General features: G+C 46.3%; 1 protein-coding gene and 1 long non-coding RNA gene across 3 annotated transcripts in view; one reads left to right on the top strand and one right to left on the bottom strand.

Moving 5' to 3' along the window:
- Positions 1-3,010, bottom strand: part of LOC147033175 (uncharacterized) — a 388,661-nt gene extending 385,651 nt beyond the window's left edge. Inside the window, exon 1 of the long non-coding RNA XR_015055462.1 lies at positions 2,893-3,010. This is a non-coding gene — a long non-coding RNA (uncharacterized LOC147033175). The remainder of the gene's footprint in view (positions 1-2,892) is intronic.
- The window catches only part of IDH3B (isocitrate dehydrogenase (NAD(+)) 3 non-catalytic subunit beta), a 37,086-nt gene that overhangs the window by 8,875 nt on the left and 1,777 nt on the right, over positions 1-26,434 (top strand). For both annotated transcript variants that reach the window (XM_085871309.1, XM_085871310.1), the window contains exons 5-9: positions 5,022-5,082; positions 5,215-5,347; positions 6,720-6,853; positions 7,619-7,679; positions 26,330-26,371. In XM_085871309.1, coding sequence (XP_085727435.1) covers positions 5,022-5,082; positions 5,215-5,347; positions 6,720-6,853; positions 7,619-7,679; positions 26,330-26,371 — 431 coding nt within the window. The remainder of the gene's footprint in view (positions 1-5,021; positions 5,083-5,214; positions 5,348-6,719; positions 6,854-7,618; positions 7,680-26,329; positions 26,372-26,434) is intronic.

Below are 26,434 nucleotides of genomic sequence, written 5' to 3'. Positions count from 1 at the left end.
TCGATCGCCCTGGGGCGGGGCCACCCGCCCCTCGCTCACCGATTGGACGGCAAAAAGTGGGCGTGTGTCGTTTTGGATCCGTTCTTGAAGCAGAAAATCCGTGATTTTGTACACGCTGTTCAACGTGCGCCCTACACGAGTCCAGCATCGGTGCCCATGAGTGGCGCGAGATGACGGTGATGCGATGGTGGCGAGTTGCGACGGTAAAGGTCATGGCGGTTGTGGTGAAGCGGCGTTGTGGTTGGTGGTTGATGTTGTGGTTGTGATCATGGCGGTTGGTCCAAAATAAAGATAGTAAAAGAAAAACGGCTATCCTGAAGAGTCGCAGCACGTATAAATGACATGTATTCCCACTAGACAACGGGTTTGGGCCTAACTACACATGCACTTACCGAGATACCTCACCTAAGGGACCTGAATGGTGGTTTGCGAATCTGGTAACCACAACAATATTATTTTGTTTAACACTTTTGTATCTCTTGGTGGGGAAAATATTTCAACAAATAAAAAGCATTCCAATGGGAGGGAACTGTAGCCTCCAATTAGTGGCCATTTTCTTGTTTATTGTGAGTTTTCATTTGTGCAGAAGTTGATGAAGGAGAAGTAGTTAGGTTTAGCGAAAATATTGTTTTTCTGCATGTCGATATATTGATGATATTTGTACGATTTAACTATTTTTTGAAAGGCTGATTCATAGGATTTATTCAGAAGGCCAAATAACAGTTAATAGTGATAGTGAAGTGGTATATCTGGATGTGTTGGTGAGAGTTGGAAATAATTGTTTTAGTGCAAATATACATAATGAAGTTGACTATTTTAGTTTTCCTGTTGTCAATACTGTCGCGGATCCGGGGTTCGAGGCTTGCCACGAGGGGAAGCACTTGGGGTCTCTCCCGAACGCCCGGTCCTGAGGCCGCCGGGCAAAGATAACTCCGTGCACCGGCAGGTTGCAAAGCAACCACGAACGCCGAATGCCACACTACTTCTCATACCTTACCTGTGGACGGCTGGCTAATTTGGGTCAGTGCTCTCAGCGCACACTCTGATTACTGCCGAGCGTTACAGTGAGTGTACCCTGGCTGACAAAGCAAATTATTGGGTTAGAATGTCCCGTCTAACCTTACTTGTGCACTCCATCGGACAATAAAGGAAAAGACAACCGAGACAGGTTGGAAATAACAACAAACAATTATTTATTACAAACACACAAGGGGAGCAATCTTTTAAAAGCAAGTATTTATCAACAAAAAAGCAAAAAGGCACACAAGAGCAGATTTAACCATAACACATATTCTACTTCAATCTTACTTAAACAAAAGACTTGGCCATCATTCACTTGGGGGCAAATGATAAAACAAGGACTTGAAAATAAAATAAAAGTAATGTATGAAGAAAAGGAAAGGGGTCTTTCCTTCTCTCCCTCACCGCACACAAATATGGAGGAGAATGCAGAGGAAAATGGATGGGGAAGGTGGGCAGTGCCGATGTGATGTGATGGGAGCACACAGCCGTGTCTCTGAGGTGCCCAGACTCGGGCGAGTCCTCTCTGGCGACCCAGATGTGCGACTCTGCCTCCTCTGCCTCAGATTCTTCCTTTTCAGGCCCCCATCGATGAGGTGCCCTTGTTCACCTTCCTCGTCCTTCGTGGCTGACAGGATCGAGAGGGCAGGATGACGCTCGTGCAAGGAGTGTTCTTTTTCCACAGAAGCTCGACACCAACTGCTTGTGAAACTTTTCTTTCTTTTCCCTCATGTTTATTCCTTCCCTCCCGATCCTTCTCAGTCTTTTAGTCTTCTCATGCGAGCTTGTCCCGTTCGTTTCTCCTTTCTGCTTTCTCTTCTGCTGTCTGCCCTTTTGCTTCTTCCCATTCTGCTTTCTGAGTCGTCTGCTCAGGAGCGCTTTTCATCCCTGCTTGTGTGAGCCCATACCGTGTGCTTATCTTGCTTTTTTGCTTCTTCTTCACATAGGCTTTTCTCCCCTCCTCCCACAAGCCTTCTTACCCTCCCATTTGTCCGCAGCCGTTGGGGGTGGGTGCATGACGTCACTTGGGGAAATTTCCACATCGTTCTGAGGGACCTTTCAATGAAGCCCCCGTCCCGCCCTCAACGTGCCCAAAAGCCACAACGAGAGCCCCCAGCCCCCTCCTTCACGTGGAAAACGCCCATTCGCACTGTTTTGTACTGAACCACACCTGCGAGAAGCACCACACCTCGTAGGCCACGTCGAGTACGAAGCACCACGAACATGCATTTGAGACTCGACACGAACATGCGTGCAAGAGCACTCGTTGGTTCATCAAGCAATGCGCGGATGGAGGGAACACGGAAAGGAGCCCCGCATGACCGAGGGATGACCAAACAGCTGCGGGATTGAAGGTGTTGTGGAATTTTCTGATTTGTTCTATTAACCGAATTTGTAAGAAACAAATTAATTCACTGTCCACAACGAAAAGTACATTTGATCAGAAAACATTTATTTGCGGTACCACGGAGACCAAAACACTGAGATGGTAAACATCCACAATGATTTGCACGAAACTAAGCTTACATTTCCTGATGTATATATATATATATATATATATATATATATATATATATATATATATATATATATATATATATATATATATATATATACATACATATATACATACAGTCAACCCCCCGCTTCATCGCGGGTTTTCCCTTGGAACGTAACTAATTTTTTTCTGTGGATTTCCCTGGTACATCGCGGTTATAATATATAAAATATAAATTATTTAAGCAATAAATTATAATGCGTGGTGCTCGACCAGTCACACAACGCACGAGACAAAGTTTCGCTTGTGAACTTCGAATATTTTCTTCGTTTTTTTTTCTCCAAGCCCCACGATGCCACCCAAACGCCCTGCACCTTCTAAGGCTTCTGGCAAGGAAATGAAGCGCCAGAGGAAGGTCCTGGGACGCTCCAGGAGAAGGTTAAGGTAAAGGTGCTCGATATATGCTTCGGGAAGGAAAAAGGTTTGCCACCGTTGGACGAGCACTGCTCATAACCAGCACCTCAAAACCGACCAGACCAGACTAGTCGATCTCAGGCACCTCAAACCCAATCACTCCCAAACCAACCAGACCAGACGAGTCGAATTTTTTGGGGGAGGCGTCCATTCATCGTGGATTTTCACTTAGCGCGGGGAGGTTTGGAACGTAACCCCCGCGAGAAACGGGGGATTACTGTGTGTGTGTGTGTGTGTGTGTGTGTGTGTGTGTGTGTGTGTGTGTGTGTGTGTGTGTGTGTGTGTGTGTGTGTGTGTGTGTGTGTGTGTGTGTGTGTGTGTGTGTGTGTGTGTGTGTGTGTGTGTGTGTGTGTGTGTGTGTGTGTGTGTATATATATATATATATATATATATATATATATATATATATATATATATATATACTATATACTGTGGGGGAACAAAGAGAGCATGATTACCTTCAGCTGGCCTTGGTGAGGGAGGATAAGACATTAGGTTATAGGTCTTATGAAGAAATGAATATAAGGAATTGTGTATATAAAAGTCAGTGAGTACATGGGTCTGATAAGCATTAGGCAAAATAACTCTAACTGCAATACGTGTCCACTGGGTGAAAGAGAATGACACAATCATGACCAAAGTTGCAGTGCCATCGACCAGGCCACCCTGTAGCACAGCAAGACATCCCCCCACCCCCCCCCCCCATCAACACCCAGACAAAAGGGAAACATAATTGACAGCAATTCGACTATAGCATAAATATTAAATTTATAAAGCACCAGCAACAATTATAATTGAGAGTGCATGAATATAATTTTTTTTTCTTCCACAAAGGCAAGACTGATGGGGGTTAAAGAGGGACTGTTGAAATGATGTTTGATGGAGGGGAGATTATTGGTGGACCATTGAAATGGGGTAATGGAGGGATGATTGAAAATTTCAGGGGAATTGAACAGAATGATGGAGTGAATGAGGAAATATTGAAAGTAACAGAGGGGGAGAGACATTACACTGGCAAAATACAGCCGAGCCAACTCATGCTCCCCAAACAGCCCTGTGACAAGGGACCAAGGACTATCTTATAGTCTATACAAAGACTAATGAAATAACTAATCCTCGGGTCACCTACGTGTCCGTGTATGTACTCCCCCTGGGGTAAGTTTTTCAAAACCATTACAATACTTTTCCATGTAGTAATGTACCAGCATCTGATGTTATTCCGGTTAAGATAGGCTGCACTATGTTTTCATCTCAGCTTATTCGATTTGTGAGAATTTGTTCTGTTAAGGATGATTTTATGGTTCATGCTAAGAATATGTATTCCATTGTATTGGAGAGGGGTTATTGTGCTAATTGGTTGATTAGGTCATGTGGGAGTGTTTGTCTATGTCTTTGTATTAATCTCTTGTTTCAGTTTGGCTAGTTTTCGTGTAAACAGGTTCCTAGCATTGGAAGTTGCGTGAAGGAATAACCATTTAATAATAATAACAATAACTCGGATTTATTTATTTTTTTATTTGGAAATTAATTCATCAAACCAGAAGTGTGTCATTAGTGTTCACTGGAAAGGGAACTTCATTATAAATAGAGGGCCTGTGTGTGGATTACTGTGTGCATGCTGTGGTGGTAAGGTAAAAAGGTGTGTGTGTGTCAGTCTGTCCCCCCCCCCCCTTGTTCTTTTGTTCCACTGCCTCTGCTTGCTTGTATAAACAGGAAATGGTAGGAACTCTACTTCACGGATATTTCTCGTTTTCTTATATTTCTGTGAGTCTGATTTGCAGCCAGGAAAACTTTAACAAATCCCGAATTGCCACCTTTGTTTAAATCCTGAAAGTTATGTTAAAAAGACCATTTCACTTGCAGATTTGGCCCGATGAACAGCAGGTTAAAAGTGCCCCAGTTAGTGGAAGCGAGTCACTGAAAACGCACATGCAGCGTCTGCAAATCTAAAGCAGTTGTAACTTATTATGGAAGTAATTTTTTTTGATCTTTTCTTCTTCTAAAACTGTGGTTGGGTGTGTCTCACAAGGAAAACTGAATGCTCCGATGGAGGTCAAAGGGGAGTTGAATTCATACGAGATGGAACTGCGGTGAGAATGGGGAGGAAAAGAGTGGGCAAAGGTTACTGGAAAGTAGGTTTGTGGACGAGATGAAAAGAATGATAGATATATATATTGAGATGCAGGAAAACGTGCAGAACATGACTTGTTTCTGCTGAACAGGCGTCAGATGGACCTTTTTGCGAATGTGGTTCGCTGTAAGTCTCTGCTTGGCTGTGCAACACGTCACCCCAACTTGGACTTGGTGGTCATCAGGGAGCAGACAGAGGGAGAGTACAGCTCACTCGAGCATGAGGTGGATATCACGGCATGACGTATATTTCTCTCTTTCTTATCAAATGCTTTTTCTTTAGTGTAGGAGAATAGAACATTTCAGGTGCATGTGTGCCTGCGTGCAACACCAAGAATAAAGCCGAATGGGCAAATAAACAAAATACAGCAATGGCAGAGATTCACATTCACATTCGCCACATGCGCCGTGCAAGACTTCCTGTACCAATGCTGGCAAATTAATTGTCACACATAAAACGAGAACGGCACTCGATGGAGCATGTACCTCCGCCAGGCGAACAGTTTGTTTTATATCCTGCTGATAGGCCAAGCTGTCCACCAACTTTCGTCCAAATCAGTCCACAGCTTTTTGAGATATCCTGCTCACAGACGACAACCAGACAGACAAGGGTAGAAACGTAGCTTCCGTCCATCTCTAGTGATGGAGGTAACAATACAACGGGAGATGGTGGGAATAGTGTCGCTGCTTGCCCATCCACTGCAGATACTGGCAGGCTGGTGGGGAAGGGCAGCAGGCTGGATACTGGCAGGCTGGTGGGGAAGGGCAGCAGGCTCATCTTTTCAGCCCTTGGTGATAAACTGAGAGCCTCATCTTTTTCTCTTTTCAACACACTCAATCTCAACAAACTAAACCTCACCCCCTTCAGATCTCTCCACACCTTTCTGCACATTGTTTCTCCTCAACCCCCATGGGCTTTGGTCTTGTAGCCTGCCGCAGGACTGTTTCGTACTGACTACAATGGTGTCTTTCTCTATATGCAAAATAATCTTTGCCAGGCCCAAATGGCTTGGCAAAGATGGAGAACTGTGGTTTGAATTTGGAGGTGCTTGCAAGCACAAAAAAAGGAAGGGGGGAGAGATGGGTGAACAGTCAGGTGGGACAACCCGAGGCTCTAAAGTCTAAATGAATGACATCTGCCCGAGCGTTCATGACTACAAAGCTTTGCCCTTCCTGAGCGGATCTGACAGCACAAAGATTGACAGTGGCAAATTTATATTGCACTGATATACCACCAGGGGGAGGGGGTCCCTGCCCTTTCCCATTCAGGTAAATATACACTCCCACCTTCCCCTGAACAGTAGTCCTTGTGAAGGTGCAAAAGAACAAATAAATTGAACTCCGTCCAAATCCCACCCACCCTCCAAATGATTTGCATTGGCTTTGAATATTGAAAAATAACACGATTGAAAAATCACAACAGCATTATGATGTTGGGAGTTCATTAGCTTGTTCCTGTAGATCATAGATTGCTCATTTTAGACATGTACAAGTGTTTTGGCCTCTATATTATATAATACAATTTTCTTCCAATACAGGCTGTTGGTATGAGTTTAGTTGTGCTGATTTTGTTTTGTTTTTACCCATTTTCTGACAGAGCGTGAGCGGAGTGGTGGAATGCCTGAAGATAGTTACCCGGAACAAATCACAGAGGATCGCTAAGTTTGCGTTCGACTATGCGACGCGACATGGCCGTCATGCTGTCACAGCTGTCCACAAAGCCAATATAATGTACTGAAAATGCAATATTAACTATTCCAATTACTGCAAGATAACATTGTGGACTCTCGCCAGTTCAAATAAATATGTTCCAGAGATTATTAGAATTGGTGGGACTTGTTACCTCTGCCACCAAAGGTGGATTGGGGGTTGTATTTTCACCCCTGTTTGCTTATCTGTCTGTGAGCAGGATATCTCAAAGTTGTGGATGGATTCTGATGAGTCTTGGTTGACATGTCGAGTGTGTGAAAACGATGAATTGATTCGATTTTGGTGAAGATCCGGATAGGAGAATTTTTAAATTATTTTATTGATTCTTCACCATTGAGAGATGGGGCCAAAAATTATATATATATATATAGCATGCTATTTCCAAAAGTTGTGGATGGATTATGACAAAACTTGGGATGAGTTTGTTGGGTGACAGGAACAAGCCGATTTTGGTTAAGGTCCGGATGCAGATCCGGCCTGTCATTGGGAAACCAACTTTTCAGCCTGGCGGAGATATGTGCTCTTCCGAGTGCCTCCGTTCTAGTTTCTGCTCTGGATCTTATTTCTTCCATGAGCCTCGGCTTTGTTCACAAAACGTAGATGTGAGGATGAAAAAATATTAATTCAGAATTTAATAAAGCTGTTGGGTATTCCAATCGGCATGAGTCCACTGGAAATAGACATCAGTTAGAGCCTCTCTTTTTTACTTCCCTTTCATTTTACTCGCATCCTTTCCTAACTTGCAATATTGTGATGTCCATACCCCTGTGCTTGGATGCATGACAGGAAGTTGGGGGATGGACTCTTTCTGCAATGCTGTGAAGAAGTATCTCAACTCTATCCAAAGGTATTGTTTTGACTACTTGTATTTCAGGAAAGGTTTGGGCAACATGGCCAAAAGTTTCAGGGATGACATTCCTAGCTCAAAAGTAAAATTAATATATAAAGGTAATGAGGTCAAGTCGTTTGGGCTACCATTTAAAAAATTTATTTATTTTGATTATTGCTGCAACTCTGGGACCTCTTTTTTTTATCTATTTTTTTTTGTTTGTTTGTTTAACTTTAAAATAAATTATTCCTTCGTTGACGTGACTCCTGCATTAAAATATACATATCCTTATTCAAATTAATTTGTTCCTTCTAAATGTTAAAAAAAAGTTATGCCTCTGGTAATCAAAGGCCCCAGAGGCATCATGTTTCCAGGTTGTTCGTCTGTCCGTGTATGCGTAGCAGATTTACATTTCCATGATAACTTGAACTGCTTGAGGGACACATACCTGTACCATGATGCAAAGATGAATTCATTAGATTTTGGGTTCAAAATATTTGTGGTCTTGTGACCTTTAATTGAAAATCTTTCTTGCCACAATAACTCGTGAACCACTGAAGGGATTTCAACCAAACTTCGCACAAGTGTGGACTGTCATACAAAGATAAACCAATTCAATTTTGGATTCAACAGATCAAAGATAATAATGTGTACCTTGAAAATAATTTTGCAGATCATAACTCAAGTTGAAAGCATCTTGTATTTTCTTTCTTTCATTTGAGTCTGTCTGTCTGTCTCTCTCTCTCTTTTTAATGTGACCTTTAATTGAAATCACACGTAACAGTCAGTTGACATCTAACGTGGATGGAGTCGTATCTGTTGATTTATTTGCGTATTCTATCTGGTTCCATTCTACATTATAATCCCATCTGGTGTCACTCACTTCCGAACAATAAATATCCAAGCTGTCTTTTGGAAAGTGTAGGCCTATACTTGCCTTGCACTAACCAAATTCCAAATTTTTACCCTGGTTGATGTTGGTGGCAGCTAATAGCAAACCACCATGGATTCCCTGCCGCAAAATGACTTTGGTGGCACTTTATCTCAATTTATGAGGAATCTAGTAAATGGAGAGTCGGGCAGAGGGATTGAGGAGGGGAGGGGGTAGCGGTGAAAAGACGAACCCTCAATCGGAAAGCATGTTTCCACACTAGCAAAACTTTGCAACGATGTGTCCTTTTTACCTATGCCACCGAAGGTGGACGGAGGTTACGTTTTCACCCGTCTGTCTGTATGTTTGTTTGTCTGTCTGTGAGCATGATATTTCAAAAAGTTAAGGACAGATTATGATAAAACTTGGTGGATGAGTTTGTTAGTTGACGAGAACAAGCCGATTCGATTTTGGTTCAGGTCCACATCCAGATCTGACCTATCAGTGAGATACAAAATATATACTGTTCAACCTGGCGGATGCATGTGCTCCACAGAATGCCGTTATTGTTATCTTTGCAGCTGCTATCCAGTGTCTCATTTTATCCAGCAGTGGGTGAGATTGTTTATGTGATTGGAATAGAAGTCCTGTTTTTGCATCTGGACTATTTTGAAAATGCTCGTAGTGTTGCGGTTAAGAGTGTCCGCTCTCAGTCTGGGAGGACGGCCGCTTGAATCTGACCATGGTCGAATGATATCGAAGACTTTAAAAATGGTCAGAGTTTTGAGCATAGAGGACGGACAAACCCCTTGGATTTGGTATCCATGGAGGCAGGGGTTATGGTGGAGGGGAAATTTTTCCTTCACGGAAAAGTGACGTAAAATGTCATCATTTATACCCAGAGTGCCTTGGGAAACTACATCACTTTCCCCTTCCCTTCATCCCCCAAGGTCACCTGCTGTATTTTTCTATCTGTTTGTCATTTGCGTGATTGCTCTTCCATGAGCCTGAGACCCTTTGAAAGTAATAATAAAAAGAGGACCACCTGTCCTGAAGCTCACCTGGATCAGGAGCAACAGTCACTCAACCCTCCTTATATTCCCCCCCCCCCCCACAGAACTCCTTAGACCCTCATTTATATGATGCCATGAACATTCTTCGGTACATCACGCGTGATGAAGGTTGTGGTCAAGTTTCATTGAAATTGTGTGTGTATTTCAGAGAAGAGAGCAAGTACCTATTTTGAGGGGTCAACCCCCACCCCAGAGTCGACTCTTGATCGCAGACTTTGATGAGGTCGATGCACTTTGGTACATCATAGGTGAAGAATGTTGTGGTCAAGTTTTATCGAAATTGTGTGTTTAGTTTTGGAGACTATAGCAAATTTGGGGGGGGGGGTCAAACTCCCCCGCCCCACCCCATAGACCCCCTTCATGAGCGCAAATTTTGATGCTGTCAATACACCTTCGTTAGGCATCAGATATGAAGCTCGTGGCCAAGTTTCATCAAAATTGTGTGCTTGGTTCAAGCGATAATGACTGAAGTGCTCTCTCTGCGATTTGTCCCCACCACATTTCCGCAGGGCGGTCAAGGTCCGTCAACAACCCCCTTCTGGAAAACTACCAAAATCACGAATCGCTGCTCACCTTCACTCTTTCATTCCTCTTTTTTTCCCACTTTTAGAATAAACTCCCTCAGTCTATTCAATTCCATTCTTCCCTCCAGGCCTTCAAAGCAGCTGTTCACCACCACCTCTTATCGTCCCCCACCCAAATCCTCGATCTTTTCTACCCCCATTAATCCACCCAAGCCCACCTCCTTCAAATTCCCTGCTTTCCTTCCTGAAAGTCCCTGTAATGTCCATCTTGCATTCGCCGTGTTCCCCGCCCCATCCCTCTCCCTTCCACAGATCTAATGTCTGTTCCCCACTGTTTTGTCCTTCTCACTCCTGCCCCTCTTGTCTCATGCCCCCCTTGCTATGCGTTGTGTTAGCTCTCATATGAGCCTCGACAAGGTATACAAAAAAAAAAGTGTTTCCTGACTGACTCACTGACTAACTCATCTTCGGACACCGCTCGATTAAAGTCCAGGTGAGCTTATAATATGCTTATTCTGTTTGTTTGTTTTGCTCTATCTGCTGATTTTTCTCACTACTTGACCAGGGACCATAAAACCTTTATAATTATAAACTTTATTTAATGATTACCACCGACGAACTTACCTTAATAATATAAAGGTCTTTGTCCGAGGAGTTCCGCTTGTATATATGTATATGTATATATATATATGTATATATATGTATATATATATATATATATATATATATATATATATATATATATATATATATGTATGTATATATATATATATATATATATATATATATTGTTGCGGCCACGGGTACCGAGACACCATCCTATCACTCAGGGGGATTAATCCCCGGTTGTCCTCATTAGAGCGGGACCTGGGGCCACCGCTCACAATTAACGTTGTGGTACGGTGGGTTGTTTTCGAACCACGAATGCCACCCAGTTAACCATGAGTTCCAGTGTCCACCATCTAATTATGCCGTTTAACTGGGGGTCACATGGTTACCTGAGCAGGGAGCACGCCCTTTGCAAAGCACCAATGTTATCTCGATTAGATTTTAATTCGGGCGGCCGAGCGTTTTAACCGCTGGTGCGTGCCGACTATTTTTGGTCAAATCTGTGGTAATTACCTCCCAGTCTATCTAGGTTCAGACAATGTGAGACCAATGGAAGGAAAGGACAAACCCAGACAGTTTGGAAATGGACAAATAATTTATTAATAATAAAATAAATAAATCGAAAACTTTTTATTTTCTGAGGTAAATAAAGAATAAATTGCAAAGCAAAATCAATCAAAATGCCAAGAAAGAGATAAAGAGCAGATGCTTATCGGGGGTTGACTTACTTCCAGCTAAACACAGACAAGGGTACCCATCAGATCATTCACTGGGGGGGAGGGGGGGGAGAAGAATCGTCTCGCTCACCAGAAAGTAGTCATCCGTGAAGTGAAAACGTCCTGAAATGTGTGTGTGCGTGTCACATCCATCGGCAGCACCCAGCCTTGCCGTGCACCCTCTCTTGAACAGCCTGGAATGCCAGTCGACGTCTGGGAGGGCACCGAGATCGTCTGGCGCAAGTTTAGACCCTGGTGCTGCGACATGGGCAGCTTCTCACCCCTCACGAAACTGGTGACGTCCAGTGGCCCACACGGTCCGTCAGGGACTGACCCGCGCCTCACATGTTGGTGACCGACCCGTGCCTCACTCGTTGGCGCTGCTCACACCCACACGCGCACCACACGCTCGCTTGCTCAAGCACTGGGAAGGACGAATTGTCTCATTGGCGCTGGTCAGACACCCACACGCGCACCACATGCTCGCTTTCTTCTCCTCTTTTGCACGTTGACACCCGCTTCTTGCTTGCTTCTCGTGCTTGCTTCTCTTGCTTATTTCTCTCTCCTCTTTTCCTCTCACTTCTCTTGCCCATTTCCTCTCACTTCTCTCACTTCAGAACGGACCTCCAATTTGTTTTATATCTGTGGGCCATCTCAGCGGGCACAGTCCGCCCCAAGCTCACCCTGCCCCACTTGCGCACGGTTACCATGAGTTTCTGTGCGCTCCAAAAAAAGGTGGGCGTCGGAGCTCGTGAAAGAACGTCGCTGAGGAAAAATAAGGGTGGCCGTCAGAGCTCACGAAAGAAATGCGTGTAAACGTGTCTGTCATAAAGAAAAAAAGCTTCCCATAAGAGAGGGGATCTATTCTTTACCCTTCTCAACTCATCACATTCATTTTAACATCCCATTATACAGGGGGATGGGGCTAATCTGAACATGCACGAAGGAAATAGCTGTCTGAGGACCTGGATGTGTGGATGCATTCATCAGACCGGATTCTGAAATCTGTAACAATAGGTGTGTGTATATATATATATATATATATATATATATATATATATATATATATATATATATATATATATATATATATATATTGTTACGTTTGAGGGGGGGGTATGCATTCAAAGGGTAATTAGGATGTTTAATTAGGTATGCCATGCTGTTCGAGTTTACCAGGATCTCGATGTAATAAGTAGCAATTCAGTGGTGATAAGTTGTCTAGTAAATGTTCATTTCTTCAAGGGGGAAATGATAATTGTCACGTAATTAGATAGGGACACGGGATAGGGTAAGTGTGTTTGCGTAAACCCCTTTTAGTAGTCCCTGGAGGCTGGCCGTGATGTCACAGGACAGTGCAGCGGATGGCTCCGCCCCGTGATCACGATTGGCAGAAGGCGACGGCGGTGGGCCAATAAACGGCTCGATTGGAAGTGACGAGGACAGGAGGATAAAAAGGTTCTTTTCGTGGTCGAAAAGGAAGAGGAAGAAGATCGGGACAAAGAGATCGTGTTTTTTTGGGTGTGGAGGCTGTCGCACGGAAAGCATACTTGTTGTTGTGCTGATTCGATCGTGTTCTTCATCGTGTCTTGGAGCCTTGCTGAGCCTCGTTCCTCACCTTGGTTGGCTCTGGGGTTCTGCTGACTCGGAGTACGGGGTCGAACGGCGGGAGGACCTGCCTCCCTCTCCTGCTCGCAATTTGGCGCCAGAACTGGTTCCCTGGCGGCTGTGAGTGGACTTGGGCCAGGACCAGGAGGTCGACAGCACCACGGTTTCTCCTGCTCCCCCCTGACGAGAGCAAGGCCAGCTCATCCGACGCTGATCCAGGGACAGTTGCGTCCACACCACGGTCCAGCCTGACCACCAGAAATAGCTACGTGTGTGTGTGTGTGTGTGTGTGTGTGTGTGTGTGTGTGTGTGTGTGTGTGTGTGTGTGTGTGTGTGCGTGCGTGCGTGCGTGCGTGCGTGCGTGCGTGTGCGTGCGCGCGCGCGCGCGCGCGCGCGCGCGCGCGCGCGCTTGGCGCCTTAGACGGTTTGAGATCTGTATATTCATTGGAATTGTCTGTGTTTTTCCCCACGCCCGATCCCACACCATCCCGTTGAATCGCCCCGGATCCCTTTTCTTGCCGAGTCTTGTTATTTCTGGTTAATAGTAAAAACAAATAAACATCATCAACTCAGTGAAAAGTGACTCGTGCCACCTTCCTCGTCCCGTTTGCGGTAGAGCAATTAGAACCACCATGTTTGGGTTGTAAATAAATAAACCGCCTCCATCGTTTCGGCTCATTCTACGTTGGCGGGACTGTTCAAGTCCCGTGGACGTCACATTGGTGTCAGGGTGTTGGATGTTCGAACCCCTCTAAATTATATTTGGTATCGGGAGAATATACCAAGATTAAAATCTCGCCACGAATTGGAATATAAAATTACTACAGAAAAGCGCGGGAAAATTTTGGCGGGATTTTTCAAATTTAAATTAATTGGCGGCAAACGGGACTTCTGCACCATGGCGGATGTGCAGATGTTTGAGGAGGAAGGCCACGTGTCTGGCAGCGAGTCGGGGGAAGAAGGGAGAGACGGGGGTAGGGTTGGAACCTCCCCCATTCCGAGCGTGGACCGTGCTTCATCGCCCGTAACAGAGCCGGCAGCGCCGGAAACCGGCACGATGACGATCTGGACAATGTTGGAACGTTTAATGAGTGCAATTACAGCACAGGGGGCAAAAATGACGGCACAGGGGGTACAAATGGCAGAAATGACGGCACAAATGGAAAATCAATTCGTGACACAGAGGGCAGAAATGACGGCACAAATGGAAAATCAATTCGTGACACAGAGGGCAGAAATGACAGATCAATTGGGGGTAATGGGGGTACAGTTGGGTGCACTGATTGATTTAATGAGGGATGAATTGGGGGAAAAGATGGAGAAAATGAAAACTGAGATGCAGGAGTGTGTGTATGTTAAATTGGGGGAAATACAAAGTAAATTCGAGGATAGATTGGAGGAAACAAAGGTAGAAATTACATTGGAGGGGGAAAATATATGGAAAAAATTGGTAGATAAAATTGATGCAACGAACATTCGGGTTGATAAAGTGGATGAAAGCCTGGAACGTCATCGTGCCTGTGTGGATGCTCGTATGCAGCTGCAAATAGAAGAGTGGGGAGAGCTGAGGAAGCAAGGGATGAATTTGGCGGAGGAGGTAAAAGGATTGGAGGCTCGTTTGGACGAACAAGATAAAATTATGAGCCAAGATGAAGTCTTGGATAAAGGCCTGGTAGAGCCGTCTTTTGTAAGTAGAGTGTCCGGGTTGGTTGAGGAGCAGCTACAAACTCGCGACGGAGCCTTGGAGGAGGTTGTGCGGGCCCAGAAGATCCTGAGGGAAGAGGTGAATCGGTCCATTCAACGTTTGGAACAGGAGGCAAAATTGACCCATGAGACCCTCACCACAAAACATCTTTGGCCACAGTGGGCTCCAAAATTTGATACGCAGCCACAAGGGCGTTTGATCCCTGGGCTGGATTCGGATAAGGGAGAAACTGTGAAGCGGGCCACCGTAAAAGTGATCCCCCTGGTAAATTTCGACGGGTCAGGGAGCGTTGAAGCTCTTCTGACGCAATTTGAGTGCATTTTCCGACTAAACGGGTGGAATGAGCGGGAACGTACAGGGAATTTGGTGGCAACGTTGCGGGGACCAGCCGCAGATGTGTTAAACGTGATCGCGGAGGGGATGTTGACCAGCTCCCACATTCGCGAGGCGTTGAGCCGTCGGTTTGGGTTCGCGGCAAACTGTGATCTGGTGCGGGCCCAGCTCCAGCACCGCAGATTAAAGCTGGGTGAGACAGTGCAGGAGCTGGCACAGGACATTTACCAATCAGTCAGGATCGCGTATCGGGACCTTACAGTGGAGGCATGGGACAGACTGGCACTTGAGAAATTTTTAGCTGCTCTTCTTGACCCTGAGGTCCGAGCGCTAGTGGAGCTACAGGATCCACCCACCGTTCACCGAGCGGCTGACTGCGCAGCCAGGCTGGCCTCGTGGAGTCGGCCGGGTCGGGTGCCCGAGAGGCCATCGGTGACAGTCCGACAGGCGGAGATTCAGGATCAAGGAGGGGGGCTGGGAGAACTTGGCATTACCCAAATGTTACAGAGGATGAATCCTCCTGCTGAACCGCCAGGTCTATCCGAGGTGCCCTTACATAGGTCGAGTCCGGAAATCACTGTCGGGGAGACTAGATTGGGCTGAGCATATACGGCCATGCTCGGCTGCTGAGATTGTGGCGAAGTGCCCTCCTTTGGTGGAAAAAAATGAATTGTGGGAAAATTGGCATGGATTTGTAAGTTCTGATGGGTTTTAGAGTGACAATCGGGACAGTGGATAATTGGTAACAAAGCGGGCACAAGTGGCTGTCCAATGGCTGGTGCGTGGATCGCGTGAGAAGTGCTGTGTGAGTTGCTTCAAGTTAAGAAGTGAAATGTATGGTGCACACATTGATTTTTATTGGACATGGTGTGGTAACAGGGAAGGTCATGGTCGGCGAAGTGTTAGAAATGCAGGTGTCACATGTAAGGCCGATGGGGTGGGGGAGTCATGTGGGTTTTGTGGGTGGAGATGATGTGCTTGTCCACAGGGATTGCTGAAGCTCACGGTGATCGTGAATTGCGACCCCCTTCAAGGAGATTCACCACCAAGTGGCTAATGGTGACAGTGTCTGGAGGCAACTGGGAGAGGGTCTGGTTGGGCGACCAAGGCGGATAGGACCTTGGCGACCCAGGAAGGCCAGAGGAGCCAGTGAGACCCCTTCCAGTGTGTTGTACGGGATGAGAGCTGATGGCTACCAGGGGGGTGGGAATCAAAGGGAGCGGGGCAGAGAAACGTCTGGGTTGGACTAAAGCTTACCTGTGGGCATGGTTGCACCTGAGATGCCCCCATCATCTTGTGGTAACCCACCCCACGGCCACGACGGGATTCAGCCTGCATGATTAAAATGAGGACCATGACCTAGAAATGTGATGATGACCATGGTGTGAGTGTTGTGAAGATGTGTGAGTCCCACTCGATCCCGCACAACTTGACAGGTGCAGCAAGGGCATGATGTCCGCATAATTTTGGGGCAAGCAAATTTGAAAATTGGCTCCCCAGGTAACGCTGGGTCTTTTAGCATCCACTGGGGGAGGCGGTCAAGTGTAAATATCCTGTGAATAGTGTCGTTAAGGCTTAGAGTAGGAATGTAAAGTATAAGTGTTGTGTTTTTGTGGAACCTTTTGTTTCCCCTCCCCAGATCACTGGAAGAGTGCTGGGCAAGAGTGATGATCCAGAAGATGGAGTGCAACTTCGCTCAGTGCTCTCATGTGATAAAATAAAATAAAAATAAAAAAAACGAATGATTGTTTAGGCGAGGATAAGGCCATAAGGGGGTAGTACATTAAGCAGGATAGGTAAGTTAGCTGCGACTCGCTGCCCATTGCCCCTCCTACTTTATTTCGTTAGGTTAATTAGGTGTGAGTCAGTAAGTGTTAAGGCTGGTACGGTAGCCCCTGTGATATACCTTGCAGGAGCTGCGGTACCAGAGGAGGGGGCAGTGTTACATTTGAGGGGGGGTATGCATTCAAAGGGTAATTAGGATGTTTAATTAGGTATGCCATGCTGTTCGAGTTTACCAGGATCTCGATGTAATAAGTAGCAATTCAGTGGTGATAAGTTGTCTAGTAAATGTTCATTTCTTCAAGGGGGAAATTATAATTGTCACGTAATTAGATAGGGACACGGGATAGGGTAAGTGTGTCTGCGTCAACCCCTTTTAGTCGTCCCTGGAGGCTGGCCGTGACGTCACAGGACAGTGCAGCGGATGGCTCCGCCCCGTGATCACGATTGGCAGAAGGCGACGGCGGTGGGCCAATAAACGGCTCGATTGGAAGCGACGAGGACAGGAGGATAAAAAGGTTCTGTTCGGGGTCGAAAAGGAAGAGGAAGAAGATCGGGACAGAGATCGTGTTTTTTTTGGGTGTGGAGGCTGTCGCGCGGAAAGCATACTTGTTGTTGTGCTGATTCGATCGTGTTCTTCATCGTGTCTTGGAGCCTTGCTGAGCCTCGTGCCTCACCTTGGTTGGCTCTGGGGTTCTGCTGACTCGGAGTACGGGGTCGAACGGCGGGCGGACCTGCCTCCCTCTCCTGCTCGCAATTTGGCGCCAGAACTGGTTCCCTGGCGGCTGTGAGCGGACTTGAGCCAGGACCAGGAGGTCGACAGCACCACGGTTTCTCCTGCCCCCCCCCCCCCCTGACGAGAGCAAGGCCAGCTCGTCCGGCGCTGATCCAGGGACAGTTGCGTCCAAACCACGGTCCAGCCTGACCACCAGAAATAGCTACGTGTGTGTGTGTGTGTGTGTGTGTGTGTGTGTGTGTGTGTGTGTGTGTGTGTGTGTGTGTGTGTGTGTGTGTGTGTGTGTGTGTGTGTGTGTGTGTGTGTGTGCGCGCGTGCTTGGTGCCTTCGAGGGTTTGAGATCTGTATATTCATTGGAATTGTCTGTGTTTTTCCCCACGCCCGATCCCACACCATCCCGTCGAATCGCCCCGGATCCCTTTTCTTGCCGAGTCTTGTTATTTCTGATTAATAGTAAAAACAAATAAACATCATCAACTCAGTGAAAAGTGACTCGTGCCACCTTCCTCGTCCCGTTTGCGGTAGAGCAATTAGAACCGCCATGTTTGGGTTATAAATAAATAAACCGCCTCCATCGTTTCGGCTCATTCTACGTTGGCGGGACTGTTCAAGTCCCGTGGACGTCACAATATAAATATATATATACATATATTTGTGGTTTTCCACCGCGTTCGGCGTGCGGACGACCGTTTTAGCCCCATCGCGGTCGCGCGCCCACCGAAGGCGACAATCCAGTCGTGCCTTTCCGGACCAACCCCGAAATCCAGCCATGGATGCCTTAACACATCATAAACTAGTCAATTATTCTGTCCAGGCGCTACAGGGTCAATCGCCGAATTGTTTGATATACCTAACTACTCGCGCGGACAGAAATACCGAGAGTTTATACCTCGACGGGACCTGTACGAAAATGAGCCGCTTAAGCGTGCTCGTTCCGTGTGCGAAGCCGAGCGGTTTTAATTCGCCAAATCCCGTCGGACCAGATTGTCACGTTTGTCAGCCTTAATAGCCAGTTAACATCCTGAGCGCACCGTAGCGGTCAATGGCAGAAAGTAACGCAACGAGCAGGTTGACATTCAAACAATGGGGCATTTAATTTCAGTAGGCATGCAGTCAATGAATGGGGATAGGGGACAAGACACGAGCAAAGCCTACAGCCGATGCCGATTCAATCATGTACACAATCATGCACTTATTCAGTTCTACTTGGGAAGACAAGGCACCACAGACTTTCATCCAAACCCAAGGAAGAGAATAGAGCTGTTAGGCGTGGGGATGGCGTGGTTGTTGAGTTGTTGGCATTGTGGTGGTGGTGACGTGGCTGTAAAGTTGTTGTTGAGGAGATGTTTGTTTAAAATAAAAGATAGAAAAAGAATAACGGCAAACTCAAAGATGCACAGCCTGGCACACGAATAATTCCTTTTATACATCTGTGGGGAAATCTAACCTGAAACACACACTTATCTGAATAACTGATCTCTGGGGAACCTGAATGGTGTTCTGTGAATTTCCACAAACGTAACTATATATATATATATATATATATATATATATATATATATATATATATATATATATATATATATATATATATATATATATATATATATATATATATATATATTGTTACGGTGGTGGAAATTCGCAAACCACCATTCAGGTCCCGTAGGTGAGATATCTCTGCAAGTACATGTGTAGTTAGCCCCAAACCCGTTGTTTAGAGGGAATAAATGTGATTCATTCGGGCTGCGACGCTTTGAGATAGCCGTTTTTCTGTTCTATCTTTATTTTGAACCAACCACTCTCCAACCATCACACAACAACCACCAACCACAACGCCGCTTCACAACAACAACAACACCAACAGCCACGATCTTTACCTTCATAACTCGCTCCCGCAAACATAGCATCACCGCCATTCCAAACGGCACCATGGCCATAAACCACCACCATAAACCCTCCACCACCTTCACCTCTCTCCTTCTGCGGCCATTCCCGCACCACCTGTGAGCACCAAGCGTCAGGCTGTCCTGGGCTCGTACAGGACGCGCGCCGAGCCGCGAGTGCAAAATGCGGCCTTTCCGAGGAGAATTTGGATCAGGAATGCTACACGCCCACGTCTGATCCGTCCAATCAGCAAGCGCGGGGCGGATTGACCCCGCCTCCAGGCGCGTCTGTGTGGAATCGAGATATGCAAATTCTAGGATCAGGGGAGATTCACGCCCCTTGTTCTCCGTCCAATGGGCGAGCGTGGCTCCGCCCCCGAGCTCGTTCTGATCCAGAAATTTGCATATGTGTTCTCCTGCCGGCCTATAAAGCGCCGAGCGCGGGGCGAATCTAGGCAGAGTTGGCCTTGGAAGAGCGGAGAGTGGCAGAAAAGGCAGAGTCGGCCTTGGAAGAGCGGAGAGTGGCAGAAAAGGCAGAGTCGGCCTTGGAAGAGCGGAGAGTGGCAGAAAAGGCAGAGTCGGCCTTGGAAGAGCGGAGAGTGGCAGAAAAGGCAGAGTCGGCCTTGGAAGAGCGGAGAGTGGCAGAAAAGGCAGAGTCGGCCTTGGAAGAGCGGAGAGTGGCAGAAGAGCGGAGAGAGTTTTGGGCAGAGTCAGTTTGGAGCACGGAGTGGAGTCGGGAGGAGAGGGCGTCCCGGTGGTTTTCGGCAGTCGGCTGAGGAGAATTGGGGGAAGAGACCGAGGAGTTCAGGTCCGAGGCAAGGAGGATGGCGGTCGGCGACGGGGTCGCGGTGGAATCGCTCGTCACGGGACCCAAGCAAGCCAGCTATACTCTTTCCCCAGAGCATCAACAATTCCCCCCCCCTTTTTTCCCCCGCGCTGAGATAGTGCGAAAAGGGGGCCCCTTCCCACCCCACTCCAAGCAGTGCCAACGAAACCCGCGAAGGAGCATGAAGTCGGAGCACCGCCGCGCTTCCACATTTGCGGCTCATCAGACGCGGGTAGGACCCACCCGGTCTCGCGGACCTGACCGCTCTTTCAGGTCCCGCGCAAATATTGGCCCACAGGCCCCGTCTGCCCCCTTGTCTTTGAGGGTGGCCTTTTCTTTTGTTTCTGTGTAAATGTGTGTGTGTGTGTGTGGCGCCATTCTGGTGAAGTAAAACTGTTAAGTGTTGCCGTGTGTCGGTCTTATTCGGTAGTATCTCTGCGTCATTGTTTCTTTTGTTACATTTGCTGTTTGTGCATAATTGTTTTAATTGTTATATGTGTGCTCTCCGTGTGCCGCGGAATAAATGTGCATCATGTTGAACTGTTTTCCCGTTTTGCTTCGTCTTTTCTTTAATTGAATCTCCATCTTGCTTCACATAAAGGGTTGGTAGTGGGCTTAATACGCCCGATAATTAATCGGAACCGTCGAGGCCGACGATAACACTGCTCGGTTATCCCGATAGTACGGAACGGATCGCTTAAGCGGCCCGTGTCCGGAGTCGACCTGTGGCGAGGTGCGATCGCCCGGTCTACCCTCCACCTGGGTACTTTGGTAGGTCGAGTTTGGCGAACAACCCTATCCCACGTGGGGGGGCCGATTGGCACGATCGTGGTGAGGCCGAAAGGCCCACCCGTGACTAGCTCCCGGCATTGGTCCGAGAGGGTCACGACAGAATTGTCCGTCCGGTGGGCGACGTGCCGCTATTCGAGTTACGTGGCCTTTCGCACGCCGGCGGGCGTGAATTCGCAAATATATATATTGTTGTGGTTTCTCGCCCGCCGGCGTGAGAACGACCGCGGTTAACCAATAGCGCCCGCTTTGCCCACCGAACAGACAATCCAGTCGCGGCTTTCCGGATCAACGCCGGAAACCAGCCATGGGTGTGTTTTTAAGCACACCACAGCCTAGTTAATATTCTACCCACGCGTGACAGGGTCAATCGCCGAATTGTCGATATACCTAATTAATCGCGCGGGCCGACTACCGCGAGACTGTACCTCAATGGGGCCGCTTGGAAACGAGCCACTTAAGCAGCTCACATCATTTTAGGATAACTGAGCGGGGTATTTATCGCCCAGCTCCATTGGACCTGATCACTTTATCTGCTGTTAAAAAGCCAGCCAGCTACTAATCCGAACTCAATACGGCAGTTCAATGCAGGGAAAAGGACACAACAAACGGGTTAACATTTAAACAAGCACATTTATTGAATAAGCACATATGCAGGCATGCACGTAATCAGGCGAGGCAAACAAAAGCAATACACTGTACAAGCACGTAATGAATGGGGGTAGGGACAAGACGCGAGCAAGAAAAACAACTACCACCGTTCTATTAATTACGTACACTTATACAGTTCTACTTATGGACATGGCGCCACAACGTTCATTCAAAAGCAAGGAAAACCCCCAGGACAGACGAGGGGTGGACTGGACCTCTTGGGTCTTTATTTCACGGAGCTGTGATGACCGCAGAGGCTCTGCGAGGCAGCGCTGGTTACCTTCACCTCGCTGGGCGACCTGCGACGTAAAGTCCCCACGGCAGCTGTCGTGACCACAGTCCGGCCCAGGCCCCGTCCGACGGCCTGGTGATTCGGGCCCAGCCGGCAACGCCTCAGAGGAATGAACGGGTCTTTTGCTCTTTCAGAGTTGATGATCTCTTTAAGAGCCCGTCTGTCCCTCAGCGCTGCTCCGACCGTCCCGAAGCCCGATCACCGCGGACCGTTTGATGCTGGCTGGCGACCTCTCTCCGGCTCTCCCCACGTCCCACACGAACGTGCAGTTCTGCGTGGCACGGCTGGCCTAATGTGCTCCCAGCTCCGTCTCCTCAGCGAACCCGGACTTCCACTGCCCTCCGCTGGACTCTAACTCCGCTCTTCACACCGCTCCAAACCCCGACCGACTGCCTGAACTGGCACTCTGCGCGCCTTTTTATAGGGTTCGTGAGGCGAGGTTTGATCTCCGCTCTTTCCCCTCTGACCCCCACTGGCTCCGCCCCTCTTCATCACCTGATGCGAATTCCAAGGTGAAGCTTGGAGCGAGCGGACTTGGTAGAGATCATCGATGCTGAAAGGAGAGCGGACGTGGTAGAGATCATTGACGCTGAAGGGAGAGCGGACGTGGTAGACATCACCGTCGCTGGCAACAAGGAAATCCCTGCGTTTGTTTGCAGCGATCTTGCCGTGGCCGGCGCAAAGATGGCGGCACCTGTGGAGAAGCGATGTTTCGTTGTTGGGTATTGGGGGAGATGCGGTTTAGGAGATGGTGGTTGGCGTTGTGGAGAAGGTGGCCGTGGTTGGTGTCATGGAGAAGGTGGCTCTGTGAGGGCGGTTGTGGAGAAGGCGGTTGTTGTGGTTGAAATGCGGCTGGCGTTGTGGAGAAGGTGGTTGTGGTTGGTGTTGTGGAACGGTGAATCAGAGCAATGTTGGTGGTGGAGGTGGTTGTTGTGAAGCGGTTGGTCAGAGCGATGTTGGTGGTGGAGGTGGTTGTTGTGAAGCGGTTAGTCAGAGCGATGCTGGTGGTGGAGGTGGTTGTTGTGAGCGGTTGGTCCAAAATAACGATAGCAAAAGAAAAACGGCTAACTGAAGATTCACAGTCCGGTTACACGAATAAATCCCTTAGACATCGGTGGGGAAATCTATCTGCACACAGACTTATCGGCATAACTGATCCAAGGACCTATATGGTACTCTGCGAATTTCCACAGCCGTAAATATATATATATATATATATATATATATATATATATATATATATATATATATATATATATATATGTATGTATATATATATATATATATATATATATATATATATATATATATATATATATATATATATATATATATATATATATATATATATATATATGCCTGGTGTTGGCGCAGTGGTTAGGGCAGCGGCTTGGGATCCAAAAGGTCCTGAGTTCAAGCCCCGTTGGGCCACTGAATTAATACACCAGGGGGTTGACTCAGCCTGTCATCCTTCCGAGGTCGGCGAAGTGAGTACCAGTATACTGGGCCGGTGTATACCCCAGTTAAAATAGGTGTATCATATCCCTGTGTCATAAGAGGCGACCAGGGTTGCGTCAGGAAGGGCATCCGGTGTTAAACATGTACCAAATCACTATGCGGATCATACGGATGATCCGCTGTGGCGACCCCAAACGGGACTAGCCGAAAGAAGAAGAAGGTGTGTGTGTGTGTGTGTGTGTGTGTGTGTGTGTGTGTGTGTGTGTGTGTGTGTGTGTGTGTGTGTGTGTGTGTGTGTGTGTGTGTGTGTGTATATATATATATTTTTTTTTTTCACAAAAAAAATAAGTGAACGCTATATTCATTATTATTATTTTCTGTCTGTCTGTCTGTTTGTCTGTCCCAAGCATAGCTCCGTGGGTTTTGATCCGATCCTGATAAAATTTTGTTGGGAGGTTTATATCATGATCTCGTTGTGTTTTCTTGAAAATGGGCATGGTGCGCCCATTATGGGTGGAGCCACGCCCAAAAAAACGTGCTTTTCGGGGGTAGCCGATTTCAATTTGCATCTTCTCCTAGGGGGTTTGTGGAATCTGACAGGGGTTTCGGTATTTGGTTAGCCCAATGGCACCTGCATAGCCCCACGGAGCTGGATTTTTCATTTTCGTGTCAAGGTCACAAGGTCACGAACTTAGAAAATTGCGAATTGTGTTTTTTTTAGAGGGTAGCCGATTTCAATTTGCATCTTCTCCTAGGGGGTTTGTCGAATCTGGCAGTGGTTTCGGTATTTGGTTAGCCCCATGGAGCTCGATTTTTCATTTTCGTCTCAAGGTCATAAGGTCACGAATTTCGAATTTTGACATAAAAATCAGACGACCGCCCAAACTTTGAGAGCTAGGATGACAATATTTTTTTATGCATAATCTTGAGGTCATTCCCCACCTAAAGTCTTGAAACCATTTTGCTCTATCTCGAACACCTGCCATGGCGCCCCCTTCAAGTTTGTTTTTACGCTGATTTCATCAAAGTATGGATAATCCGAGCAGTGCGAAATGCCATATAGCCTATATGACGTTATATTGTTCCTAGAATGCTCCAGAGGAAGTTTTGCACAAAAGGTCATAATCCTTGGCCTTTTAAAGTTTCAAAGTTGTGCGAATCGAACCGGGTTTTCGACCTTCTTCAACGAACTAACTCCAATAAGCTATAGCACGTATCTTGCTTCCTTATTTTAATGTCCACAACATTGTTTTGTGACCTTTAAAGGTTATGCAAAGGTCAAATTTTTAAAGTTGTTGAACAAAACCGAATTTGACATTTTGCAGCTAATAACCTGTCACTCGTACCACATCATGTTGATCATTTTTATAACTTGGTCAAACATTATCACATTGTCTCATCCTTGACTTCTGAAACGATCTACATCATCAAATACCGCTCGTGAACCATCGTTGTCTTCAGACTTGTGTGTGTGTATATATATGTATATATATATATATATGTATATATATGTATATGTATGTATATATATATATATATATATATGTATATATATGTATGTGTATATGTATATATATGTATGTGTATATGTATATATATATGTATGTGTATATGTATATATATATATATATATATATATCTTCTTCTTCTTTCGGCTGCTCCCGTTAGCGGTCGCCACAGCGGATCATCCATTATGATCCGCATAGTGATTTGGCACATGTTTTACGCCGGATGCCCTTCCTGACGCAACCCTGGTCGCCTCTTACGACACAGGGATATGGTACACCTATTTTAACTGGGGTATACACCGGCCCAGTATACTGGTACTCATTTCGCCGACCTCGGAAGGATGACAGGCTGAGTCAACCCCCTGGTGTATTAATTCAGTGGCTCAACGGGGCTTGAACTCAGGACCTCTTGGATCCCAAGCCACTGCCCTAACCACTGCGCCAACACCAGGCTCATATATATATATATATATATATATATATATATATATATATATATATATATATATATATATATATATATATATATATATATATATATATATATATATATATATATATATATATATATATATATATATTTTATCTCTTTTTCCATTACAAATGACCGTCTTTTTTATTATTTATTTATGAATCATACAGCTTTTACCTGCTAATTTTCCTGAAGAATCATGAAATCTTACGAGATTGTGGTTTTAAACAATATATTTTTTAATAGATCTTAACAAATGGGAAAACGCAGGCATTATGGGCTGAATGGCTTCCTCATGTGCCAAAGATCCTTGTTTATAATCATGGTAGCATTGTTAAAAATGGGAAGAATGGAGAAGGGGAGGACAAAGTTGGATTGGGGTTGGGGGGGGGAATTGGGAGAGTGGTTGAAAAGTGTGGGGGGAGGATTTGAGGAGGACTTGAGGACTTAAACAAAGGGGTAGGGGAGGACAAAGTTGGGGTGAGGGGGTGTGGCAGAGAGGGGACGGACAAAGTTGGGGGGTGGTGGAGGGAGCGGTTGAGGACTTTGGGTATGGAGGAGATTTGACGGCCCGGTGGGATGGGTTTGAGGACTTGGGTTTGGGTGGAGAGTGGGGTCGGGTCTTATGTGTTTTGCAATCTTCTGCATCCAAAGTACAACGTCATTCTCCCATTTTCTTTGTAGTTATACCTCACTGGTGAAATGGATGTTTTTTTTTTTCTTTTCTTTTCTTTTCTTTTCTTTTTTGAATGACGTTACAAGAATACTTCAAAATGTATCCTTTCCTTTCTCTCTCTCTCTCCCAACTCCACCTCTCCTCACCTTCAAGATAAAATTTAACAGCATGATCGTGGATAACTGCTGCATGCAGGTGAGGTCTCCTTTCCTTTATTTCATCTAACTTCCTTATTTCATCAGCATTGTCTCCTATTTC

Source organism: Eptatretus burgeri, chromosome 2 (assembly GCF_056783735.1).
Source record: "Eptatretus burgeri isolate ZD-2024b chromosome 2, Ebu_testis_v1, whole genome shotgun sequence".
In the NCBI taxonomy this organism is placed as follows: domain Eukaryota; kingdom Metazoa; phylum Chordata; class Myxini; order Myxiniformes; family Myxinidae; genus Eptatretus; species Eptatretus burgeri.
Note: the sequence above shows the minus strand (reverse complement) of the source record. Positions and strands in the feature narration are given on the sequence as shown.